At 41.3% G+C, this 23749-nt stretch overlaps 1 protein-coding gene across 3 annotated transcripts in view; it reads left to right on the top strand.

The window, feature by feature from the left end:
• LOC122560168 (calcium/calmodulin-dependent protein kinase type IV) overlaps positions 1-23749 on the top strand; it is a 163190-nt gene that overhangs the window by 107440 nt on the left and 32001 nt on the right. For 2 of the 3 annotated variants that reach the window (XM_043710559.2, XM_043710525.2), the window contains exons 6-7: positions 14091-14181; positions 19973-20047. In XM_043710559.2, coding sequence (XP_043566494.1) covers positions 14091-14181; positions 19973-20047 — 166 coding nt within the window. The remainder of the gene's footprint in view (positions 1-14090; positions 14182-19972; positions 20048-23749) is intronic. The other variant, XM_043710542.2, reaches the window with a different exon arrangement.

The raw sequence follows: 23749 nt of genomic DNA, 5'->3' as shown, positions 1-23749 counted from the left end.
AGTCCAACTGGGTTTAATTATCTTTCTTCACAACAATATAACCTTTTTGAATGTAATACTGCCCTTTAATTCCCGAGTAAGTCACAGAAGAATCTTTCTCACCGATATTATGTATTTTTAGTGGAATGCATTTTGTTTTCAATGTTGAGAATTATGGAATATTTCTTCAAATAATCACTATTATGTTCACATCATTGTATGTTTTAATCTAATTTACTGAACCCAACTCAAATCCTCATACCTATGTAACTAGCTAATTTAAGTTTTTGGGGTGTAGTTTCACACACAAAAATGTCACTTTTGAACTCAAAGTGAAATTTCAAAGTTATGATTCCCAAAGTATCCCTTATGATGAGATTAAACTGATTGATTGATTTTGCTTATTAACTTGATCTATCAATGTATTTTTCACTTCACTATTCTGTCCCTTGACATTTCCCTTTAGATTTACAAATTTCCACACTGCTGGATGTTGCTCCACTTTTCATGTTTCAGACAAATTTGATTTGCCAATCTGAAAAAAATTTAGATTTTAGTGCATGTATATCAAACTACCTGAGAATGATGTTATTGAGTGGTGTTTTTAAATATATCTTCCAGACCATAGTATTTGAACATCTGATTTTGTGCTTCAGGTTTACCCATAAAACACTTTTAACCCCAGTTAAGAAAAGAGCTTCTATCAATCTCTGTCAAAACGACCTATAAGAAATGTATCTTTGTTTGACTCAGCAAAGGACAAAGTGGTTTGTTTCACCTTTACTCCTCTGTGCTAACCATGACCTAATTCACATTAAGTCTTGCTCTCCCATCATTCCAACCAACTGAACTACTTTCACTCCTTTTCTGATAAAGTCTTGATTTCAAAATTCTTATTCTTCGTTTTAAATCCCTCCATGCCATTGCCTTCCCTACCTTCAACTCTCTTTCCTCCCTCAGCTCTGGTCTCTTATATATTCCCAATTTTTATCATTCTATTATTGGTGTCTGTCCATGTCTTCAGCTGCCTAGATTCTAAGCTGTCAATTCACTCTTTAAGCTCGCTGTCTTTTTACCACTCTCTTCCAAGATGTTCAATATAACCTATTATTTGACTAACTCTTTATTACTTGACCTAGTAGGCATAATTTTTCTGGTTGGGCAGACTGCCTGATGTTAGATGCAAATGCTTGATACTGAAATTCACAGGAGCAAGTGAGCATTGAATCTGAGTTTTCTGGCCAATAAATGACTGCAATAGGGATGCCTTTCTATTCAGGATGCACTGAACCTGAAAGCTGCCAATCTAATAAGTGGGCCTGCTGCTCAACAGTCAGGCAGGAGCCTAAAGCCTTCAGCTGGTAGAGGAGAAGAAATGTTAGCAAACTGAGGCACTAAGCACCAGAGAGGAAATCTCAGCAGGGATAATCATTGGGGCCAGCAATGCTGCCTTCTCTGTAACCCGAGGCAAAAGTGAGGACTGCAGGTGCTGGAGATCAGAGTCTAGATTAGAGTGGTGCTGGAAAAGCACAGCAGGTCAGGCAGCATCCAAGGAGCAGGAAAATTGACGTTTCAGGCAAAAGCCCTTCATCAGGAATTAAGGGAGGTGGTCTGGGGTGGAGAAATAAATGGGAGGGGGATGGAGAGGAGGTAGCCAAGAGTACAATAGGTGGATGGAGGTGGAGATGAAGAAGATAGGTCAGAGAGGATGGTGGAGCAGATAAGTGGGAAGGAAAATTGGCAGGTAGGACAGGTCATGAGGTTGGTGCTGAGCTGGAAGATTGGAACTGGGGTAAGGTAGGGGAAGGGGAAATGAGGAAACTGGTGAAGTCCGCATTGATGCCCTTGGGGCTGAAGTGTTCCGAGGCGGAAGATGAGGCGTTCTTCCTCCAGGAATTGGGTGGTGAAGGAGTGGCGGTGGAGGAGGCCTGCTACCTTTTTGATATATAAAAAAACTTCCATCCAGGCTTCTGAGATGGAACCATTTAGTTCCGTTCCACCTCTTGGGGGACAGAAAAATTTCTCCATATGTCTCATTATGTGGCTGTGTTAAATTTTCTTTAATAATTCTCATGTTAACCACGGGGAATGTTTTTTTAACATGTAAAGTATATGCAAGTTGATATTTTTTTCTATTTCATTCCAAAGAGCCATCATAAAAAAATATTGCTGTGAAGGCATCTTTTTTTGTTGAGATGACAGTATCTAGAGTTTCCAATGCAGAATGTGAATGATATTGATTCAGGATAGTTTAAAGGAAATCTACTCAAAATGTGTTCAGTTAATTACTTGGCATTTTAATTAGTTGTGCAGAATAGAGTAATGACTGGTGAGCTGTCTTTATTGCTGAAGTAAGGATAGCTATAGGAAAAGGAAATGGAACAACAAATTTAGGTTTACATTTTTAGAATTCATCAATTTATTAAAGGGGGAGCGGTGCCTTTTCAGCCTCATTCTCTATGATAATTGTCTCCATGGGGAGGATTAAAGCTGCATAGGACTGTAATTGTTGAATATTGCTTGCCTCGTGGTGGAACCAGCTGCCTGTATTTTTAATTGGTACCACTGACTTCACACACTGACAATATATGCACACGTCAACATTTATTTATATTTAATGCTTATGCATTAATTTATGTACATTACAAAGTATAATTTAAAATATTGTTTTCATATTTCAGTCTTGCATTCTGACAAAATCAATGAAAGTCAGAATAGCTTTGCTTTTAATAATTGCAGATTCATACAATTCCTGCTGGTAGGTTTGCAGACATGTTACCCATAAGATGTCCTCACTTGCCTTCCTGCTATCCACTTGTCCACTGTCAAATTGTCTGCAATTAGATTTAGGAAATGTGGGTCCCAGGCCAGTTGACCTGCCCTAGCCACATTTAAGGCTCAATTGAGGAAAATTCAGTATCCATGCAATCCTACTGTTTATCTCATTCGCTTAAATTTGAGACATTGTAATCTGTTTCAGTGTCTTGAAATACTGAAAGCATTGTGTTCTAAGAACAGATGATGCAAAGTGGACTTGTAGTTTCTTAAATATAGAAGATTGAACAATGATGCAATTGACATACACAGAGATAAACTGTCTTCTCTGGTGGGAGAGTCATAAGAAGAAAGCCTAAACTTAAAATTCGGGGTAATGATAGAAGTCTTTTTAACAAAAAGAGAACTGTCTTTCCTAAACACTTATTGACATAAAGTCAGTTGAAAATTTCAACTTTGGAATTCCTATATTTTGTTAGTTAAGAGTTTTAAGGAATATAGAATCAAGACAGATATGTACACATTACCTGTGATATGATTTAATACTGGAAAGGACTCAAACATTTGTATTTCCTTTTCCCCTCTTTCTATTCAACATTAATTGAGAGACTGGATTTTACATTTGGAAAACAGGACTACTGCATGCTCACATATGTGTAAAATCTGACATTGACGTTGGGTAACAAATATTATATCAACATGACAATTTTGTTTAATACAGAGATTGCATTCGTAGTATTGTCGGGGTAGTTGGTAAATTGATAGAGGACTCCAGGAGAGCACTTAACAATCATTTATTTCATGCATGCATGGAGAGAAGCTTAAACATTGGGGTCAAACACTCACTGTACTGAATTACAGAACTCCTTGAAGCTTTTTACAAATTACAACATGCATAATACAATTAGAATTATAATTCCCACACATCAATATTCATTGTCCCATATTAGCTTTGTTTCCCATCATTTTTATAGGCATAGTTTGTTCCTCACCAAAACTATTTGCTAGCTACAAACCCTGACAGTTTGGAGAATTGTCTTATTAGTTCCCACATACTTTGTTAGCTTGTTTATTACTGACTATATGGCTAAAGTTTTAAGTCTTAACTAACTTATCCCTTCAGTACACTATCAGCACTGAAATAGGCAGCCCATCTGTTATTTTTAAAAATTAAAAACCTATTAAGTTAATACAACTGAACAAGATCAAAGCAAGCTACCTCAAATGCTGGAGATCTGAAATAAAGACAGAGAATTGTTCCAGAACACCACATCACTGGCATCTCCCCAGGGATGTGAAAAGCTGGTCAGGTATGCCTTGTTCACAAAAAGTAGGATAAATCCAATTCAGTCAATTACTGCCCCGTCAGTAAAGTGATGGAAGATGTTATCAACAGTGCTATCAAGCAGTAGTTGCAAAGGAATAACCTATTCTCACAGATGCTCTGCAGTGCCACTTAGCTCCTGACCTCATCTCAGTCTTGTTCACAAAAGCTAAATTCTAGAAGTGAGATGTGAGTGACTGCCCTCAACATCAAGGAAGCATTCAATGAAATGTGGCATCGGGGAGCCCTAGCAAAACTGGATTCTGTGTGAATTTGGAGGAAACCATTTTGCTGGTTAGAGTCATACATGGTATAATGGAATATAGACAGGCGTTGCTGGAAGTCAATCATCTTTGCAGCATGGTGGCTAAGTGGTTAGCACTGCTGCCTCACAGCGCCAGGGACCCGGGTTCGATTCCAGCCTTGGGCGACTGTCTGTGTTGAGTTTGCATATTCCTCCTGTGTCTGCATGGGTTCCCACCGGTTTCCTCCCACAGTCCAAAGATGTGCGGGTTGGGTGAATTGGCCATGTTAAATTTCCCATAATATTAGGTGTATTAGTCAGAGAGAAATTGGTCTGGGTGGGTGACTCTTCGGAGGGTGAGTATGGACTTGTTGGGCCAAATGGCCTGTTTCCACACTGCAGGGAATCTAATCACTAATCAATCCTAGGACATCACTGGAGAGGGTACTCAGCTTACTGTACAAGACCCAACTGACTTCAGCTGCTCCAAAGGGACAGAAGAAGGGATCTTCACTAATACCTGCACAATGTTCAGAACCATTCAGGTCTCCTCAGATATTGAAGCATTCTATGCTCATGTGCAACAAGACCCAATCATCATACAGCCTTGGCCTCATAAGTAGCGAGTAACACACACTACACAAGTACAAGGTAATGAACATCTCCAACAACTAAGTATCTAACCATCATCACTTGACTTTCAATGACATTACCATTACTGAATCCGTTCATTGTGAATATCCCAGGTATGACTATTGACCAGAAATTGAATCAGACCAAGTATATAAGTACTGTGGCTACAATAACAGATCAGAAGCTAGGAATTCTGCCAGGAGTAACTCACTTCCTATCTCCTCAATGCCTGTTCAAGGAACCAATAATGTAGTGGAATAATCTCTAATCGCCTAGATGATTGCAATCCCAGCAACACTCAAGAGACTTGACACTATCCAGGACAAAGCAACCAGTTTGATTGGCACACCATTCACCACCTTGAACATTCACTTGCATTGTCACCAAGGGCACAGTGGCAGCAGTACATATCATATACAAGATGCACAGCATTAATTCACTAATGCTTCTTAGATAAAACCTTACAAATCCATCTTTCAAAGAAGGACAAGAGCAGCAGATATGAGGGAATATTGACACCTGCAAGTTCCCTTCCACAACACATACCATTCTGACTTGGAACGATATTGCCATTTCATGCCTTTTACTGGGTCAGCATCCTCAAATTCTCTTCCTAACTGTTTGTGGTCCTACATTCCAAAAACTTAAGTAGATCAATAAGCAGCTCAGTACTGCCTGTCTAGGAGTATCATGAAGAAAAGGATATGGCGGTTCAGGGAGGTCCCCTGATTCCTAGGCTGAGCCTAAATGCGAATTGCAGTTGGGAAATGTGTGCGACCATATCATGTTAGCAGAATCGGTGGTTTTTCTTCTGTCTCAACACATACAATTTACTTTTGAGTGATGGGAGTTTCTTTAAGGAGTAATTGCATCAATCATACACTTGCAGAGAAAATGTTGAAGTCATCTATAATCAGAGCAAGTGAATGTGAAATTGTATACAGTGTCCAACAGTGTGGAGATCAAATGCTATTCAGAATTAATCTTGTCATTTGCCATTGCCAATTGAAGATCATCATCTCTGAAGTAATCACAGTTGACCTTAACAGAGATATTTGTGGGCCAGACCGTACAAAGCTAGCAGACCTAATTAGCTGCACAAGGACACAAATTTGATTCCTCTCACCAACTGTAAGTATTCTTCAACATGCTGTCATATGTACTAATGTGAGGCTGGGAACAAAAGATATCAGTATTCCTGCAACACTTACAAATTCCTGCTGTTTCTTTATGACGACTATTCATCAAAATACGGTCCCTGTGTCAAAGTACCATGTAGAGACACTCTTTGGCCCTTGTCAGCGTCCTCGATGCCTCTCTATATGAGTGATGCGAAAGCTGACTGCTCACATTACTAAGCACTTGCTATATTTTGTAAGAACCCCCCACAGGTTCAGTACAAGTGTGGCTAATGGATTCAGCCACATCAGGGGTTATCATGGGTGTTGCTGCAATGAAACAAAAGCGAAGGGAAATGGATGAGGAACAGATATGCTATCAAGCCCAGGATCAGCAGCATCTTCCAGTGACTGCTGAACGTCTCTCCACATGAAGAGATCATAGCTGAAGGTTTTCTCAGGAGGTACAGAAGAGCCAGAGTCTATTTTTGTTGATGCCATTTCGACCATATAAGTGAGGCAGTCTGATCTCAGATCGAAGATATCCTGGGACACTGGCTCAGAACTGTATCAACTGCTGGAGTGGGATCTGTGACATGAAAGCGTGGCCATTCTGTTCCAGTGGCTGTCAAGTTGAAAACTATGATAAATTACTATGCAACAGGCTTCTTCCAAGGAGTCACTGGAGCCCTGTCAGGGATCTGCTCACAAATGTACCAAGATTGTTATTGATGCCATTTACGCCAGATCACATTGTTTCTTCTCGTGATGAGATTAGTACTGCAGCCTGGGCAGTAGACATTGCAACGTAGTTGGTTTATTACAGGTACAGGACGTAATAAAGTGTGCATATATTGAGAGGGCCAGGAGGTTCTGAGGAGAATGATATGACAAACAGCAATTAAGCAGCAGGAACATCACATTATGCATGACAGAGTGCAGCAGCTTCAAGCTCTACAAGCCAGATAGGACTTAATTGTCACCCACTTCCAGTAGATAAGAGCTGTGTGGAGTGATCATTCATTAACTGTAAAATTGTTGCTGCTTGAAAGGCAAGTAATTTGTTTCTGTTCTGAGAAGCGTCTGTTTGTTTCCATTTGCTTTTGCTATTGGTGAATAAAAGTGACCGTTTTGAAACGTTTTGAAGGTTTTCCTGTATGTGATGTTCCCACACTGATAATGAAACAATGCTAGGCTGCATATTGGTTAGAAAAAAGAAACTGGCCCTCACCCTGAACAACTTCTCTTTCCAATCCTCCCACTTCCTCCAAACCAAAGGAGTAGCCATGGGCACCTGCATGACCCCCAGCTATGCCTGCCTCTTCATAGGATATGTGGAACAATCCATCTTCCGCAGCTACACTGGCACCACCCCCACCTTTTCCTCCGCTACATCGATGACTGTATCGGCCTCCTTCTTCAAAGACCGCAATTTCCCCCCAGACGTGATCGACGATGCTCTCCACCGCATCTCCTCCACTTCCCGCTCTTCCGCCCTTGAGCCCCGCCCCTCCAATCACCACCAGGTCAGAACCCCACTGGTCCTCACCTACCACCCCACCAACCTCCATATACATCATATCATCCGTCGTCATTTTCGCCACCTTCAAACGGACCTCACCACCAGAGATATATTTCCCTCCCCTCCCCTATCAGCATTCCAAAAAGACCACTCCCTCCGTGACTCCCTTGTCAGGTCTATTGCCCCCCACCAACCCAACCTCCACTCCCGGCACCTTCCCCTGCATCCGCAAGAAATGCAAAACTTGCGCCCACACCTACCCCCTTACTTCCCTCCAAGGCCCCAAAGGATCCTTCCATATCCGTCACAAATTTACCTGCACCTCCACACACCTCATTTACTGCATCCGCTGCACCCGATGTGGCCTCCTCTATATTGGGGAGACAGGCCGCCTACTTGCGGAACGTTTCAGAGAACACCTCTGGGACACCCAACCCAACCACCCCGTGGCTCAACGCTTCAACTCCCCCTCCCACTTCACCAAGGACATGCAGGTCCTTAGACTCCTCCATCACCAGACAATAGCAACACGATGGCTGGAGGAGGAGTGCCTCATCTTCCGCCTAGGAACCCTCCAACCACAAGGGATGAACTCAGATTTCTCCAGTTTCCTCATTTTCCCTCCCCCCACCTTGTCTCAGTCCCAACCCTCGAACTCAGCACCACCTTCCTAACCTGCAATCTTCTTCCTGACCTCTCCGCCCCCACCCCCACTCCGGCCGATCACCCTCACCTTAACCTCCTTCCACCTATTGCATTTCCAACGCCCCTCCCCCAAGTCCCTCCTCCCTACCTTTTATCTTAGCCTGCTGGGCACACTTTCCTCATTCCTGAAGAAGGGCTCATGCCCCGAAACGTCGATTCTCCTGCTCCTTGGATGCTGCCTGACCTGCTGTGCTTTTCCAGCAACACATTTTCAGCTCTGATCTCCAGCATCTGCAGTCCTCACTTTCTCCGAGAAAAAAGAACGCACTGATTTAGGGATGTAAGATGGCATGTGGCAAAGGACACGTTAGCTGAATGAACTGATACTTAAACAGTGATGTATGTTGGATTATGCAGTTGGATCTGTGAGAATCTGTCAGCCATGCTACCTGTATACCATGAGAAGTATTAGTTTGTGATTGCTGTGGCACTACGCGTGTGCTGAAGACCAACTCTGGGACAGTTAACGCTGGGGTTCAAAGATGGCACTGGTGCCAGGAATCCCCAGATAACCTGAACATAGCAAGAATTTGCACCTTCAACAAGTGCGAAAATAAAATAAGCAGGATGTCATAGGAGCATGAGGCATTGTTAATGAGGTGAGATTGGGATGATACTGTGAGAAAACCTGCTTTGGCTTGCAGAGAAGAAAAAACTCCAGGAAACTCGCCAAAAATTAAATTTAGCTTATTTCTGGTAAAGTTACCCCTTGATCCCATAACCCAATTCTCCCTTATCACACTGTCTTCTGAATTACAAGTCACAAATAAATATGGATCTCAATCAGGGGACTTCAAATTGTTTCTTAAATTATTTCAAATCGACTACTTATTACTTTATAATCAATGATCACTGGGAATTATCACTGTTGGTAACACGGTTTTCTCGAAATGATTAATTTTCTGTCGACATTTGCAGAGTTTTATAGGATTGACAACATTCCTGTCAAGGTCAGGTGGATCACTGTTTGTGCAGTGGTAGCCTGTTGCCCTGGTAGATGAAGGACCTATTGTTGATCATCCAGCCACACCTTTGCCTTTCAGCATTATGTGACACTAAAACAAACTTTAGGAAGTAGAGAATGTTACTCTTATAGCTGGTTTATTGGATAAAATGATTAATTCCTGTGCATTGCTGAAGGAATGGGAATCCTTATGCATTTTATATTGACATGTATAATTTTCATGTATATTTTTGCAAGACTTTTTCTTTTAACTCTGCACTCTAGTCTAACACTTATGAGTTGGTTTTCTAATCAGCCCCATGTAATATACTAATGGGATGCTTAACATTAAGTAGGCTTGCAATTTCAAGAGTATTGATTTTCTGGCGACAACTAGATAGACTTTGGATTGCAATCTGATTAATCTCTCTCTGGAGATGCAGGTGATGTAAAATCTTGCTTTATCTGAAATAATGGCATCACATTTCTTCCTATGTGACCGTTGATTTCTGGTTTAAGAAGCAACATGCTCAAAACATTGAACTCAAAAGTTCTCCTTTGAAGACAAACCAGCTTGTCAAATAATCAATTCTACTTCTGCATTGTCTTGATTAGCTCCCAAGAGATAAAGTTTGAATTGTTTGGTGTTTCATCAAACTCTCAGATGTGAAAGGCTGAATCTGAGTTCACCTGTATAAGATTACCACAAACCATGGAGATTTTTTTAAAATATAATTGTGAAATTAAGCAGAGTGATAGTCATAGTAACCATGTTAATAAAGCATAGCGATAGTCATAGGAACCATGTTAAGCTGTTGAACACAAATGCACTTATTGGCCAGCTTGTTGCTGTGGTAATGATGGTAAAACTGTCAACTGACACTAACAACAATTCCTGGAGCCCTCATGTCTGTAGTTAAACACAAAAATTGGGATGTTGTCTGTGATTCTGTGCTTCTCTAGACGGTACACTGTTGAGGTGTCCCCAGACTGTCATCAATAACAGCAGACAGACAAAAATTTCCATTCACACATTCCAATCTAACTCTCTTCTTACAAATTGTAAGACTAATGAAGCACCACTTTGGATGAATGGCTTTGACTCTATAGAGCTGTAGGTCTTTTTTCAGGGAAATAACATCCATCTTCCCACCTGCACCACTCCATTAGTGCCTCCCTGCCAGTCATGCTGCCATGATGCAGTCTGCTGCCAGGCCTTCCTGTCCGAGGACTGCTTGACCTTCAAAGCCCATCTTCAGTCTCCTCCAGAAACCTTCTACCCATCATGTCACAGTCATAACGCTAAGTAGGATCATTATGACAGCCAAAGACAAACATTAAGGACATTTTCAAAATTGACTTATGTTTACAAATGCAGGATTTCATTTATAAATTTGGTTTGGAATATTTATTTTGTGTTGGATTATAGTTCAGTTTTGTAAGCAGACAGTGTGTTGATCAGTGACGAAGGAAAGGTGAGGCATGTGACAGTGAATAGGAAATTGAGCTTGTAGTTACTGGCCTCATGCTTGGACATTTTCTTCACAAACAGCCCAAAGAAAAAGTTACTTTCCTCCTCATTTTCAATTCATCCTCTTCCACCTCATGTTCCTTCTCTTCAGCTGTTCACTGTTCAGTTCATGGCAAAGATAGTCCTCTCAATTTTAAGGAAGACTGTAGTATAGTGGTAATATCACTGGAGAAAGTGAGGTCTGCAGATGCTGGAGATCAAAGTTGAAACTTTATTGCTGGAACAGCACAGCAGGTCAGGCAGCATCCAGGGAACAGGAGATTCGACGTTTCGGGCACAGGCCCTTCCTGAAGAAGGGCCTGTGCCCGAAACGTCGAATCTCCTGTTCCCTGGATGCTGCCTGACCTGCTGTGCTGTTCCAGCAATAAAGTTTCAACCGTAATATCACTGGACCAGTTATTCAGAGGCCCTGGTTAATGTTCTGGGAAACATGGGCTCAAATTCTAACATGGCAGATGATCACATTTGAATTCAATAAAATCTGAAATTAAAAGGGAACCTAATAGTGATCATGTAGCTTTCTATCATTATGAAAATTGATCTGATTTACTAATGCCCTTTAGGGAAGGAAATATGCTGTCCTCACATAAAGATACACGTGCTTCTAGATCCACAGCAGTATAGTTGACTCTTAATTGCCTTCAAAAATGGCCGATCAGTTCAAAGACATTTGGGAACAGCAACTAATCCTGGCCATGCCAATGATGGCTGTGTTCCATACAAGAATTTTCCTGTAATGCAACACAGCAATAATGTGTGGAGCGGTTCAAAGGGGCAAGTGCAGAGCAAGGTTGGGGGAGTATGCCTGGAGTGTAGGAAGGGGGAACAGGTCTGGCATGGATGAAAAGGACTCTTGGGGGGAAGGGGGAAGAATGAGGTTATGAAATAGACCCTGGGCTGGGTGAGGGTGCTCTGGGGAGGTGTTTGTGAGGTAAGTATAAGGTTAGCTTTATAGTTACTCAGGAGTTAGACAATGTCATAGAGACATAGAGATGTACAGCATGGAAATACATCCTTCAGTCCAACTCATCCATGCCTAAATTAATCTAGTCCCATTTGACAGCATTTGGCCCATATCCCTCCAAACCGTTCCTATTCATATATCCATCCAGATGCCTTTTAAATGTTGTAATTGTACTGGCCTCCACCGCTTCCTCTCACAGCTCATTCCATACATGCACCACCCTCTGAGAAAAAAATTCCCCTTAGGTCCCTTTTAAATCTTTTCTCTCACACCTTAAATGTATACTGTCTAATCTGGACTCCCATATCCTGGGGAAAATACCTTGACTATTCACTCTATCCATGCCCCTCACGATTTTATAAATCTCTGTAAAGCCACTCCTAGTCTTTGATGCTCCAGAGAAAGTAGCCTATTCAGCCTCTCCCTATAGCTCAACCTCTTTGTAAATCTTTTCGGAACTCTTTCAAGTTTAACAACATCTTTCCCATAGCAATGAGACCAGAACTGAGTGCTGTATTACAGAAGTGGCTTAACCAATGTCCTGTACAGCCACAACATGATTTCCCAACTCCTATACTCAATGCAGTATCCAATAAAGACAAGCCTTCACTGCATAGTCTACCAGCAACTCCACTTTCAAGGAACTATGAATCTGCACTCCAAGGTTCCTTTGTTTGGCAACATTCCCAGGACCTTACCATTAAGTGTATAAGTCCTGCCCTGATTTGCCTTACCAATATGTAGCACCTCTCAGTTATCTAGAATTAAACTCCATCTGCCATTCCTCAGTCAAATGGTCCATCCGATCAAGGTCCTTTTGTACTCTGAGGTATCCTTCTTTGCTATCCACTACACCACCAATTTTGGTGTCATCTGCAAACATACCAGCCACACCTCCTATAGTCATTCATAAAGATGACATAAAGCAATAGACCCAGCACTGATCCCTGCGACCCACTGCTGGTCAGAGGGCTCCAATCTGAAAAACAACTGTCTACCACTCTCTGTCTCCTACCTTCTAGCCAATGTTGTATCCAAATATCTAGTTCTCCTTGTATTCCATGTGATCTAACATGTTTATCATTTGGAACCTTGTTGAAGTCCATGTAGACAATGTCCACCACTCTGCTTTCATCAGTCCTCTTCATTACTTGTACTTAATGGACTAAATTTTCCTTAATTTCATTATAACCCTCCAAATTCTCTGATTTAAATGGATACTTGCAGAGGTGTCTGGATGTAGAGGGATTTCCCAGTGGAGTCTCCAATTTCGCTGGCAATTCCTTAAATCTGCTTCGATGAGGATCTGCAGGGTCTTCATGGAGAACTACCATCTATTCTGGAATAATGACTGTCTGGCTTTCGGAAAATCCATCCTTTACTTCTGCCGTTCACTCTATCTATGGCCGTTAATTCAGTTGTTCAGTTGCCCATAATTGTGACAGCAAGAGGATGTAGTCCATCACATTATCAGGTCATCAACCTAAAATGAAAATAGTGTTACCTGATAAGGGGAAAAGTCTTCATTGAAAAATAAAACACTTTTTTTTTGAAAAAAGTTTGTTCTACACCTCCACTTTGTTTTAGTTTTGTTCCTTTTGGACTACTACACCCTCAAAGTATTTCTGCAGAAATTGTAAAAGAATAGTCTGGTCATAGCTCAGTTCAGAAGTCAATTTTGTACTACATGTATTAACTCACAGATCATGCAAAATCTGGTTACATCACAGAAATGTAGAGAACATTTAGCTGTCAAAGGATTCCTGGAATTTCATTAAAAATACAACATTCAATTCATATGAACATGAATGATTATCATTATTTGGCTGGCAACGGTGTGTTCCATATGAATGTTTATTCACCATATCATTTAATGGTTTAGTGATGAAACCACATCATTGCAGCACCTGTAAGTACTAATGGAGTGTCATAGAATCCCTACAGTGTGCATAAACAGGCCATTTGGCCACACAAGTCTGCTTCAACCCTCCGAAGAGCATCCCACCCAGACTCATTTCCTTACCCTATTACTCTACCCCTGATTAATGCACATCCCTGAACCTACACATCCCTGAACACTATGGGCAATTTAGTGTGGCTAATTCACCTAACCTGCACATCTTTGGATTGTGGGAGGAAACCGGAGCACCCAGAGGAAACTCACATGGACACGCAGAGAATGTGCAAGCTCCATACAGACAGTTGCCTGAGGCTGGAATCGAATCCGGGACCTTGGCCCAGTGAGGCAGCAGTGAGGCACCAGTGCTAACCACTGACCCACTGTGCCAGCCCCATGTCTCAGCTATTAGTGACTGTACTCACTTCTTAGTGTATTCCTTTGTTTCGTTTTAGTACCTGCATGAAAATGGAATTGTTCATCGTGATCTCAAGCCTGAAAACCTTCTCTATGCTTCTCCTACTCCAGATGCATTGTTAAAAATAGGTGAGTGTCTAAATAGTTATCACACTGGGCAATTACAAGAGAACCTAAAAGACAGATGATTTATTTTTTGTCAAAAATTGTCGAATTGTTTTTTCTTCTTGCAAAAAAAATTACTAAGCTAATAAATATGAAAAAACACTTGTATAATATGGTGGCCAGTTTAAATGTGTTGAAAGAATGCACCACATTCATTTTCAAAAATATGAAAAACGTATAATATTTAATCACTTAACAAATGTTTAAAGAGGATGTCCCAACCTATTTAGCCTTTGCTTAGAAGGCATTCCCTCCATTCTTGAGATCATGTTAATGAATCTTCTCTGAACTGCTTCCCTTCCTTTAAATGAGGAGATCAAAACTGCTAACGATATTTATTTTACCCTGCTTCCACTTAAGTATGGATTGGAAAATCTCATTCTTGTTTATGTCCAACAAGCCACAGGAATCTCTTAACACTATCAAGTGAAAACGTTTTGTTTTTAAGTTCTAAAATATTAGCTACCTGTGTAAAGTTTTCAAATTGCACTTGGGGTCTTAAATCAATATTCAGTCACAAAAGAACAAGAGAAATACCCACCAATTATCTACTGCTTTCTTGCAATTTCACACTAGGATTTTGTTGATTTTTTAAAACTGTCTTTTTCTGGGATCTCTCTGCACTCACTGTTCCTTTTAACCTCGCTGCTACACAGCATTGATCCTGGTCTGTCTGTTTCTGGGACCTCTCTGTACTTGCTGTTCCTTTTAACCTCTGCCACATTTCCTGAATTCCACAGTGTTCTGGCACTGGTCTGTCTGTTTCTGCGTCTGTACCCTCTCACTACATATTTTAACACTGCTGCTGATAATCCTGAATCCCACACAGGACATCTGCTGGTCTGTCTGCTTCTTGAGGTAAATTGTCTTAGCTGCAACTATTCAGGCAAGTAGAGAGTATTTCATTTCATTGCTAACTTTGCCTAGTAAATGATGGACAGCCATTAGGATGTCAAGAAGTAAGTTATTCTCCACAGAATTACAAGTCTGAATTGTTGTTTATATTCTGATCCAGTTTACTTTCTGGTCAATGGCAAACTCTAGCATGCTAATAGTGGGAGATGGTTAGATTTGGTCTTGTTGGAATTGCTCATTGTCTGGCACTTGAGTGGCATGATTTTAGCACTTTTCAGCCCAAACCTGAATGTTGTCCATGTCTTGTTGCGTGTAGCCATGGACAACTTCAGATTTGAGGAGGTGTGAATGATGTTGAAACTGTGCAATCATTGCTACCATCCTCACTTCTGACCTTATAATGAGTAAAAATCAGCAGAAGATGGTCGGACCCAGAACCCTATTCTGAGGAACTCCTCAGTGATGGCCTCAGACTGAGATGAATAGCCTCCACGTGGCAACCATAACCAAATTTTGTGCAAGATATGATTCCTCTGTAATTCCTATCAGCTCCTTGAGGTTACAATTGGATTAATGCAGTCTTTGAAGTCAAGGGCAGTCATTCTTTCCTCTCCTATTGAATTCAGCTCATTTATCCATATTTGGACCAAGGTTGTAATGGATTTTCCAGACAAATGTAAGGTGGGGCACTTTGGAAGTTCAAATTCAGGTTTGAAATCTTAGGAGCTTTGACATACATATCGGTCCACAGATCTCTGAGAGTGGTAACATTGGTGAATGTGGTGGTCAAGAAGGCATATAGCAAGCTTGCCTTATTTGACCTGGGCATCAAATATAAAAGTTGGCAAGTTTGTGGAGCCTTTTCTTTCTGTTAATTATCCATCATTTGTGACTGGACATTCCAAGAATGCACTGCCTTAATCTGATCTGATTTGGTAATGAGACCACTTTGCTCTGTTGCATGTGGCTTCTACTGTTTAACATGCATGTATAGTTATTTTACAGGATTGGAACTTGTTTTGAAATGCACGTTGCTTCTAGTATCTACCCTTGCTTTCCTCATTGAACCAGTGCTGATCCCCTGAATTCATGATAACAGGGTGTGTGCTAAGCCATGAGGTTATGGATTCTATTGGATAAATTCTACTTGTGTTGATGACCCAAGGTACCCGATTTTGACTGGTTAGATCTGTTCTCACTCTGTCCCAAATCGCACATTGGAACACTGTGCCACACAGCTTAATGGAGGTTAGTCTGTGTGACAACGAGCCTTTGCTTCTGAGTTTCCTTTCTACGTCAGGTATGCAAAAATGGGGAACCTTCTGGCTCTGTGAACCTGACCTTTAGAAATAGCTATTCAGACTCCTCATTTTTTGTCCAGAAAGAGCTGAAGAGGACTGGGTGGAAAGCCTGCCTTGGGGTTCCAACACCATGTCTAAAATTTAAAATAAAAGAGTAAAGTGTTAATCATTCCTCCAGGTCTGGGACAAACAGAACCTTGCAAGACAGTTTCAGACTAGCAGCGTCCAGATTCAGAACAGCCTGTTTGCCTGGTGTCAGTGCCAGGGATGCCAGCCCTGGTGGTGAGTTGTTCTGAGAATGGCAAGTGATCGAATGTGACTAGATTTGAGCAAGAGGAGCGCAAAGAGACATCATCGGTAGCTAATAAGTCTTGACTGCCTCGACATTTCTTGGCAGGATTGACATATATTAACAGATTTTAACAAGTCTCACGCTTTTTGACAGATTTGGCAGGTGTTACAAGGGATTAATGTGCCTTTGATGCACAGTTGTCTCAATGCTAATAATCCAAAAGGTGCCATGCTGCTCCATCCCACTCTGCCTCAGTGGTCACCAGCAACACAGAGGTCAGTCTTAAACCAATCTGATTCACTCCACGCGATATCAAGAAATGGTGGGAGGTACTGGATATGTAAAGGCTGTTAGCCCTGAAACATTCCAGCAATAGTACTGAGGACTTGAGCTCCAGAACTTGTTGCACCCCTGGCTGAGCTCTTCCAGTACAGTTACAACACTGGCATTTACCTGACAATGTGGAAAATTGCTAGTTATGCCCTGTACACACAAAGCAGGACAAATCAAACCCAGGCAACTATCGCCCATTTAATCTAATCTCAAACACCAGTAAGGTCATGGAAGTTGCCATCAACAGTGCTATCAAGCAGCACCTGCTTAGCAACAGCCTGCTCAGTGATGCTTGAGTTTGGTTCTATCAGGGCCACTCAGCTCCTGACTTAATTACAATGTTGGTTCAAACGTGGACAGAACAGCTGAATTCCAGACATGATGTGACATCCATTGACATCATGGCTGCATTCAACCAAGTGCAGCATCAAGGAGACCTAGCAAAACAGAATCAATGAGAATTAGGTGGAAAACTCTCCACTGATTGGAGTCATACTTGGCACACTGGAGGATGGTTGTGGTTGTTGGAGATCAGTCATGTCAACTCCAGGACATCTCTGCAAGTGGAGTTCCTCAGGGTAGTATCCTAAGCGGCTTTATAAGACCAGAGTGGGGATGATTGAACAGTGTTCAGAGTCATTCGCTATACCTCAGATACTGAAGCAGTTAATGTTCAAATGCAACAAAATCAGGACTTAGGCTGACAAATGACAAGTAACCTTTGTGCCACACAAATCTCAGGCAGTAACCTCACCAATAAGAGACAATCATACCACCATTCTTTGACATTCAATGGTGTTACAGTCACTGAATATCTCACTCTCAATATTTTGGAGGTTACTATTGACCAGAAACTCAACTGGACTCACCATATAAATACAGCGGCTATAATATCTCATCAGAGGCTAGGAATACTGTAGCAAGTAACTCATTTCCTTTCTACCCAAAGCCTGTCCACCAACAAGGCACAAGTCAGGAGTGTGATAGAATACACCCCTGGATGAATGCAGCTCCAACTACACTGAAGAAGCTTGACACCATCCAGGACAAAGCAACCTGCTTGATTGGAACCACATCCACAAGCATCCACTCCCTCCACCATGGATGCTCAGGAGCAGCAGTATATACTTTCTACAGGATGCTCAGCAGAAATTTGCCAAAGATCTTCAGAAAGCAATTTCCAAAAACATAATCAATTCCATCTAGAAGAACTATGGCAGTAGATATATGGGAACACCACCACCTGCAAGTTTCCTTCAAGCCACTCACCACCCTGACATGGAAACATATCACTGTTCCTTCAGTGTCGCTGGGTAAAAATCTTGGAATCCGCTCCCTAATTGTATTGTGGGTCTATCAACAGCACATGAACTGTGGTGGTTCAAGAAAGCTACTCACCACCACCCTTTCCAAGAGCAAATAGGAATGAGAAATAATGCCCATGTCCTAAGAGAATAAAAACAACTTAGTTTCTAATTACACTTAAATTCTATCAGCTACCATGGGAATGTTTGTATTTCATCTTGGGAACATTAGTCCAGGCCTCTGGATTTTTAGTCCTGCATCTATTATAGTATTACTTTGGAACTCTTCTATCAGCACTGTGGATGTTCCTATACCCCAATGATAGTAGTGCAACAAGAAGGAGTTCAACACCCTCTTTTCCAGGGCATTTAAGGAAGGGCATTCAATACAGGCCTAGCCAGTAATGCCCACATATTGTGAACAAATCATTTACTGGTTTAATTTGTTTGAATTTTGAGGTTTTGGATTTTTAAGAGTTATTTGTGTTACTATTTCCTCATTAATGACAAATCATTCCATCAAGCCTGTCTTTTTATTTATATCCAGAAGTGCTGTTAAATTCAGCTGAACATTTTTTTTCCCGTCACCAAATCACCTTTGGTATTTTTCATCTAGTTATGCCCATCAGTAAATACCTTGTTTTCCAATTAATTAATTTACATGCAAAGCTTGTTAAAGATAGCGTATGCCACAAAGGTGAGGAGAAGGTGGGGAGAGAGGGAGTGAGCTAAATCAAAATGGAGTTGGAATGGGAGATGAAGCTTTCCAGTCCGGCTATGGTGCTCACCTCTCTCGAAAGAGTATTCCCCCTCCAAAGATGTTCAGGCACAAACATATGACCAAAGATCTCATCAAGGGTGATTCATAAATCCTACTCCTCTTAGCTCTTTATCAGTTGTGGAGGAATTGTATTCTTCAATTAGACAAATCACCAGTGTAGGCATGACAGATGTTGGCAGATCACCAATATTATGTAAGTTTAGCCTTGAAAGTAATTTATTGCAGTTTCAATCCTCTGACGTCAGGCACAAAGAGTTTTCTTCCAGGTCTTATCGATCACCGTAGATTTAACGAGCCTAAATAAATCCTTATGATGAAAATAAAATTACATAAACTAAAAGATTACAGGTGACCTCTTATTAATTTCATGGGTGTTGTAAAATCGTGGATTGAGATGACAGGCAAAAAAAACACTCAGTTTTCACTCTAGAACTTAATTGTATCTGCTGAACACCTACAGTATTGATTTGAATTGTAGCCAAATCACAACTGCAATTTAAATTGATTAATGATTTAATTATTAGAATCCAATATTTATTAAATATAACATATACACATTCATTTCAAATTTATCCTAAACACTGCATCAATGTACAAAGGCTATTTATTTAGTAAAAGAGCTGAACTGATTTAGTTTTTTTAAAATTGTGTAAATTGACAAATCTCAATGATCACTTGTTTGATGTATGTGCAACCAATACTTGAATTCATTCTATTACTGCAGCTATATGAAAGAACTGTCTTAATTATTGGATGCCTTAGGCAGTAATCATTGAGAACTCTTGTTAGAAACAATTTCATAAATTTCATAAATTTCATCTTTAATCTTTCCAGAAAAAAATGATAATGAAGGAAGATAAAACAGTGCACTCTCTTCCCCTCTTTTCAGCTGACTTTGGACTTTCCAAAATTACAGAAGAACAAGTGACCATGAAGACTATATGTGGAACACCAGGATACTGTGGTAAACTTTCTGATGTCTGATTATTTAAGTGTTAATTTCCATAAGCTGTTTATAACACTCAGAAATTGAAACTAGTCATACAAATATTGTGGCTGTAAGGGCAGCCTAAAGGCCAGGAATCCTGCAGCAAATAACTCCCCTCCTGACTCTCCCAAAGTTTGTCCATCATCTACAAATCACAAGTCAGGAGTGTGTTGGAGTACTCCCAACTTGCCTGGATGAGTATAGCTCCAACAACACTCAAGAATCTTGACACCATCCAGGACAAAGTAGCCAGCTTGATTGGCACCACATTCACAAGCATCTACTACCACCACAGCTGAGGCTCAGTAGCAGTGGTATGTACTATCTCTAAGATGCACTGCAGAAATTCCTTAGCATGCAAACGCTTTAGAATGGTATGTTGCCTGCCTCGTGCAAAGGTCAAGGGCATTTCAGAGTGATTGCAGCAGATTCACAAAGGGAAGCATGAGTAGTGAAAGGTTGTTGAACAGATTGGTACCAATGACTTAGGAGAAAAAAGAATGAGGCCCTGCAGAGTGAAAAAAGTGAGTTAGGCAGGAGATTAAAAAGCAGGACCTCAAGGGTATTAATCTCTGGATCACACCCAGTATCATGTGCTAGTGAAAGTAGGAATAGGAGAATAAAACAGATTAATGCATGGCTGAGAAGCTGGTGCAGGGGACAGGGATTCAGATTTTTGGGATCTCTTCTGGGGCAGAAGTGACCTGTACAAGAGGAAAAGGTTTCTTCGAGGTGGAGGACAACATATATCCTGGTGGGGAACTCGAGCTACTGGGGAGGGTGGTACCCTAAGAAAGAGTGAGACAAGAGAGAACGTTGAGGCTGGTACAGAAGTTAAAGAGAATGAGTTAAATAGACAAGGCAGGCAAGGGCACAGCAGAGAACAAGGGGTAACTGATGAAATGCATTTATTTCAATGCAAGAGGCCTGACAGGTAAGGCAGATTAGCTCAGGGCTGGGATGCGAACATGGGAATGGGATATCATAACTATTACAGAAATATGGCTAAGGGAGGGACAAGACTGGTAGCTCAACGTCCTGGGGTATGCAAGAGAGGAGCGGGGAGTCATATTTTTGTTTAAGAACAACACATCATGACGGTACTGAGAGAGGATATTCCTGGGGGATCATCCAGTGAAGGTGGAACTGAGAAATAAGAAGGGTGTGATCACTTTGATGGGATTTTATTATAGAACCCCCTCCTCCCCCCAACCCCCCTGCTAATAGTAAGCAGGAAATTGAGCAAATATGTCGAGATATCACAGATAGCTGTAAGAATAATAAGGTTTAATCGTTGATTTTATTTTTCCAAACATAGATTGGGAGTGTCATAGTGTTAAGGACTTGGCTTGGGAGGAATTTGTTAAGTGTATTCAAGAAAATATTCTAATTCAATCTGTAGGTGGTCCTACTAGAAAAGGAGCAAAACTCAACATCCTCTTGGGAGATAAGGCAGGGTTAGTAATTGAGGTGATAGTGGGGAGCACTCTGGGATAAGTGACCATAATTCTATTATTTTTGAAATACTTATGGAAAAGAATAGGCCTAGTCCTCAAGTTAAAGTTATAAATTGGGGCAAGAACATTAGACAGGAACGTTCAAATGTTGATTGGGGGAGACTTTTTGCAGGTGAAGGGATGTCTGGCCAGTGGGAGGCTTTCAAAAATGAGATCTCAGGGACAGCGTGTTCCTGCTAGTGTGAAGAACAAGGCTGGCAGGAGTAGGGAACACTGGATGACTAGAGATATTGAGGTTGTGGTCAATAAAAAGAAGAAGGCATATGTCAAGTATAGACAGCTGGGATGAAGTGAATTCCTTGAGTATAAGGGGGTGTAGGAATACACAGAAAAGAGAAATCAGGAGGGCAAAAAGGAGACATGAGATGACTTTGGCAGATAAGGTTAAAGAAAATCCAAAAAGAGTCTACAAGAACATTAAAGGCAAAAGAATAACGAGGGAGAGAATAGGACCCCTTAAAGATCAATGAGGCTATCTATCTCCATCACAGGAGATGAGTGAGGTCCTAAATGAATACTTTGTTTCAGTATTTACTATGGAGGAAGACATGGAAGCTATGGAACCCACGGTATTAAATAGTGATGTCTTGAAAACACTTCAAATTAAAGAAGAGAAGGTAATCAAGGTAGATAAATTCCCAGGAGCTGATCAAGTATACCCGAAGACATTTTGGGATGTGGTTCCCCAGCAGAGATATTTGTATTATTGACAGCTAAGGATGAGTTGCTGGAAGACTGGAGGCTGGCAAATGCTGCGCCATTATTTAAGAAAGGCTGGAAGGAAAAGCTTGGGACCTACAGACTGGTGCGCCTGATGTCAGTGGTAGGTACATTGTTGGAGGGGACTCTGAGAGACAGAGTCTACATGCATTTGGAAAAGCAAGAACTGATTAGGGATAGTCAGCAAGGCTTTGTGCATAGGAAATCGTTATCGAGAGTGTGTTGCTGGAAAAGCACAGCGAGTCGGGCAACACCTGAAGAGCAGAAGAATCGATGTTTCAGGCGTAAGCCCTTCATCAGGAATGAGGCATGGGAAATCGTGCTTCTCAAACTTGTTTGAGCTTTTTGAAGAAGTAACCAAGAAGATAGCTGAAGGCAGAATGGTAGACTTTGTCTACATGGACTTTAGCAAGGCCTTCGACAGGTTCCACATGGTAGACTGATTAGTAAAGTTAGATCATATGGGATTCAGGGAGAGCTAGTCAATTTGAGACGAAATTGGCTTGATGATAGAAGACAGAGGGTGATGGTAGAGGGTTGGTGTTCAGACTGGAGGCCTGTGACCAGCAGTGTGCCTCAAGGATCAGTGCTGGGTCCGGTTGTTCATCATTCATAATAACCATTTGGATGAGAATATAGAAGGCATGCTTAGTAAGTTTGCGGATGATACCAAAATTTGTGGGAGAAAGTGAGGACTGCAGATTCTAGAGATCAGAGTCAAAACGTGTGGCACTGGATAAAGCACAGCAGGTCAGGCAGCATCCGAGGAGAGCAAATGTTTCGGGCATCAAGAATGACAAACTTGGTGGTATAGTGGACAGTGAAGAAGGTCATCTAAGAGTACAGTGGGATCTTGACCAGTGAATCATGAGCTGAGGAATGGCAGATGGCGTTTAAATTAGATAAATGCAGGTGTTGTATTTTGGTAACCGTGATGTGGAGGTGCTGTTTTGGGTTGGGGTGGACAAAATCAGAAGTCACATGACACCAGATTATAGTCCAACAGGTTTATTTGAAATTACAAGCTTTTGTTCCTTCATCAAGTGATCACTTCACCTGATAAATGAGCAGTGCTCCAAAATCTTATGATTTTAAATAGACCTGTTAGACTGTAACCTGGTGCCGTGTGACTTCTGACTTGGTATTTTGGTAAGACAAACCTGGGCAAGACTTACACAGTTAATGGTAGAGCCTGGGGAGTGTTGTTGATCAGAGACATTGAGGAGTGCAGGTACGTAGTTCCATGCAAGTGGCATTACAGGTCGACAGAATGCTGAGGAAGGCATTTGTCACACTTGCTTTCATTGGTTAGAGTACAGGGGAACCTCAATTATCCATATGAGACGGGCGGGCACTATTTCGTTCAGATAATCAGTTATTCTCTTAAATTGATTAAATGCCTTTCCTCTGGAACTCAGAGTTTTTAAAGTCTGCTCCCCGT

Source organism: Chiloscyllium plagiosum, unplaced genomic scaffold, assembly GCF_037043375.1.
Source record: "Chiloscyllium plagiosum isolate Xiang-an unplaced genomic scaffold, Cpla_swu_hap1 HiC_scaffold_2, whole genome shotgun sequence".
NCBI lineage: Eukaryota > Metazoa > Chordata > Chondrichthyes > Orectolobiformes > Hemiscylliidae > Chiloscyllium > Chiloscyllium plagiosum.
This window is presented reverse-complemented; position numbering and strand designations above follow the sequence as displayed.